Here is a 3,015-nt window from a genome sequence, read left to right as displayed (position 1 = left end):
CAGCTGGTTGATTTCAGAAAAACAATGACACCTTTCCACCTTCTGAGGGAACTGCCAGGCCTTTCTCTCACCCAGACCCTCCTTCAACGGACGCTCATTCGGGTGTTCTGGGGGCTGGGGGAGAGCCCAGGCGCTTTGGCAGAATTTTCACCAAGGACCCTTCTCTTTAAGGGACTCCTTGACCTCACGATGATTGGTAGGAACCACTGACTCTTTCAAATAAAATTAGAGGCAATCTTGATAATTTAGTTTACTTCTGAATATTTTAAATATTATGAAAACAAATATAACAGTTTTGTTTTCAAAACTCTTGAGGTATCAACTATTAAAAGATTGGGGTTTTTGTAAAAAAACACACAGTGGTTTATTGAATACTTACAACGTTTACACCTTCAATATTAATTAAATTCCACTTAGTTTTAGAGGACGGAAGTGCACAAAACAAGTAGCTGTTGGAAACATCTTCGGGTAGGAAACAACCACAGATGAAAGGACAGCACTAGATACCGACCCCAACAGAAATGTTAGCGGCCCCGTTTTCTGCTTTGAAATAAAACTTTATAATCCCCAGGAATATTTATATCCAAAGGCCAAGTATTAAAGATACACTTCACATACACACTAATGTCCGCTGTCTTTATCTGGAAGGGGTTGAGGAGAGGGCCACGCTGGTGTCTACACAGTCAGGAGGGAACATTCACACACAGAGAATCTACGAGACAACGGGATCCCTTACCACGCTGGAGTGTCCTCTTCATATTAAAATATGGAATGCTTTTCTTCAAATATCCACTTTTTTTTGGAGGGGGAGGTGGGGAGCGGATGCCTCAAAGCGGGGCAAAGAGAGGGGAGGCAAATTGCACATAAATAAACCGGATGATTCCAAATGCAAGTAGTCCTTGGAGAGGAGCGCGGGAGAGCTTGCCCGGAGTCCTGGGTCTGCGTCTGGCTCCTGGGCCCCAGCTCATTCACGCTCTCCTCCTCCTCCTCCTCCTCACTGCTTGAGCTCCAGGGCCCAGACGTGCTGTGGCCAGCCCGTCCGGCCTTTGGTTTTCTTGTCGTTGCTGCTCACTGTGCTTTTCAAGATTTCGTTCTGGGCAGAGGGGGAGCGAGGGGGAGAAAAGTGGAAAGAGAAATTCAGAGAGGAGACCTGGTTCCACGCCACCCACTACGCTCCCCGGGTCTGAGGAGACAGTGGGACAGGGACGAAGAGATGGGAGGTAGGTGGTTTCAAGTCCTAGCCCCTGCAGAAAAAAAAGCTACAGAGGTTGGTGCTGCCCTAGCTACCGCCCAGGCCTCCACGGATCTGCAACGCTCAACTACCGGATGGGCAAATTTATAAACAACCACCCGTTTTCAAGTCGTTTATGGAGGAGCTGGGGGCCTTTTCTCTGACTCCGGATGTAGGGGTGCAAGAGGGGGTCGGCGCCAAATCTGGTTTCCCTGTTTTCAATCGCAATCCCAGATCCGAGCTCATCGGGAAGATGGGGAGAAGTTCCCTCCTCCCTGGCTTGGGCCTGTTGGCCGGCGGTTCTCTCCTCCGAGGCCTCTGAAATCCCTGGTTATTCTGGAGGTCACTCGATTATGCAGCGACTAAAGTGCTACAGGCCCCAAAGAAGAAAAACTGGACAAACGGTATTATTTTCCAGGCCCTTCTTGGCAAGAACCCAGCTCTGAACACTACCACCTTAAGGGCACTTGGTAGGAACTTGAGAAGACTGATTTTCAGTTATAATTTCATGTTAACATTGACAATGATCACAGTAATATTTACCATTTGTCTTAAAATGTTCAGGTCAACATAAATAAAACGAGAAATACCCATGAAATATACTCCTCTGGTAAGTTACATTTTAACCTTATCGGCAAAGAGAAATTGGAGCTGCGTTTTTAAGTTAAAAAAAAAAAGTGCTTATTTTATGTTTACCTTTAGGTCTTCCGGGCACAGTAAGAACCACCATAAAACTCTTGGAACCAGTGGCAGCCACCTTCTCAGGAGGTGGAAATGGGAGTCAGTAGTGAAATAATTGGAGTTGAGCGTTCGGGAGCGAATTATTTTAGAAATATCTGAAAGCGATATCAGACTGAAGGCCAAAGGAAGGCTCTAAAGGACACGGAATGAGGGGTCCGGGCCAGTGTGATTGGAAGATCAATCGCGACCCTGAGTCCGCCAGGCCCGCCCTAAGTGCCTGGGGGAGCAGCGATAACGCCGAGGGAAGTTCACCAGCCCGAAGCATCCCTCTTAACCTCCTCCTCCTGCTGACACCCTCCCCAGAGCCTTTGCCTCTTCGGGAAACCATCCCTATCACAACCTGGTGCAAACAACCTGGGCTCAGGACCCAGCCAAAGAACGCGGAATGCCATTGCTCAACCCACTTGGAAAGAGACGGGGGAGCACTCGAACCCCGCACCCCCACCGTCCGCTGCCCCCTGGTACTAACCAGCTCCTTCTTCCTCTTCTCTTCTTTCACATCTGTCTTCTTGATCTCCGCCTTGAAGGCCTCTGCCTCGCCGTTCTGGTCGTCCTTGGCCAGAAGGTCCATGAGGTAGGCGATGTAGCTGGTGGCCAGGCGCAGCGTCTTGATCTTGGAGAGTTTAGTGTCGGCGGGCACGTTGGGGATGCACTCTCGCAGTTCGGCAAAGGCGCTGTTGATGCTCTGAGTCCTGCGCCGCTCCTTGCGGTTGGCGGTGCCCCGGCGCTTCACCGGGCGCGGCCCCCCCAGGCCCGGGGGCCCGGCGCCGGGCGGCACCCCCCCGTAATGGGAGTGGTCCAGGCCGGCTGTGCCGCTGGCGTACTCGGGGCTGTAGGACAAGGCCATGCTGTAGTCTGGGGGCGACATCTCGGGGTGGCCGATGAGCCAGCCATGGAAGTAGGGGTTCTCTTCGTGGCTGCAGCGGCTGGCGGCGGCGGCGGCGGCGGCGGCGGCGGCGGCGGCGAACGGATAGCCCTCATGGTGCACCACGGGGTGGTGGGGGAAGCCCCCCACCAGACTCATCTCGCCCTCCGCGCCCCTC

General features: G+C 52.2%; 1 protein-coding gene across 1 annotated transcript; it reads right to left on the bottom strand.

Annotated features, from left to right (window-relative positions):
* Positions 1-921: 921 nt before the first annotated feature.
* HAND2 (heart and neural crest derivatives expressed 2) lies at positions 922-2,996 on the bottom strand. The gene is made up of 2 exons (XM_011360263.2): positions 2,442-2,996; positions 922-1,093 (listed from the first exon to the last, which is right to left on the bottom strand). Exons 1-2 carry the CDS (start codon positions 2,994-2,996, stop codon positions 995-997), a joined length of 654 nt encoding a protein of 217 aa, XP_011358565.1. The 3' UTR covers positions 922-994.
* Between the last annotated feature and the right edge of the window lie 19 nt (positions 2,997-3,015).

Source organism: Pteropus vampyrus, unplaced genomic scaffold (genome assembly GCF_000151845.1).
Source record: "Pteropus vampyrus isolate Shadow unplaced genomic scaffold, Pvam_2.0 Scaffold53, whole genome shotgun sequence".
Lineage (NCBI taxonomy): Eukaryota > Metazoa > Chordata > Mammalia > Chiroptera > Pteropodidae > Pteropus > Pteropus vampyrus.
The sequence above is the reverse complement of the archived record's forward strand: the minus strand, read 5'-3'. Positions and strand labels throughout refer to the sequence as shown.

What these genes read in the sequence shown, in the direction of transcription:
- HAND2 (XM_011360263.2), bottom strand. Translation starts at nt 2,996, where the DNA reads ATGAGTCTGGTGGGGGGCTTCCCCCACCACCCCGTGGTGCACCATGAG. An exon ending in AGAAGAGGAAGAAGGAGCTG is followed by an intron (nt 1,094 to 2,441) that starts GTTAGTACCAGG and finishes CCCTCTGCCCAG; the next exon opens with AACGAAATCTTGAAAAGCAC.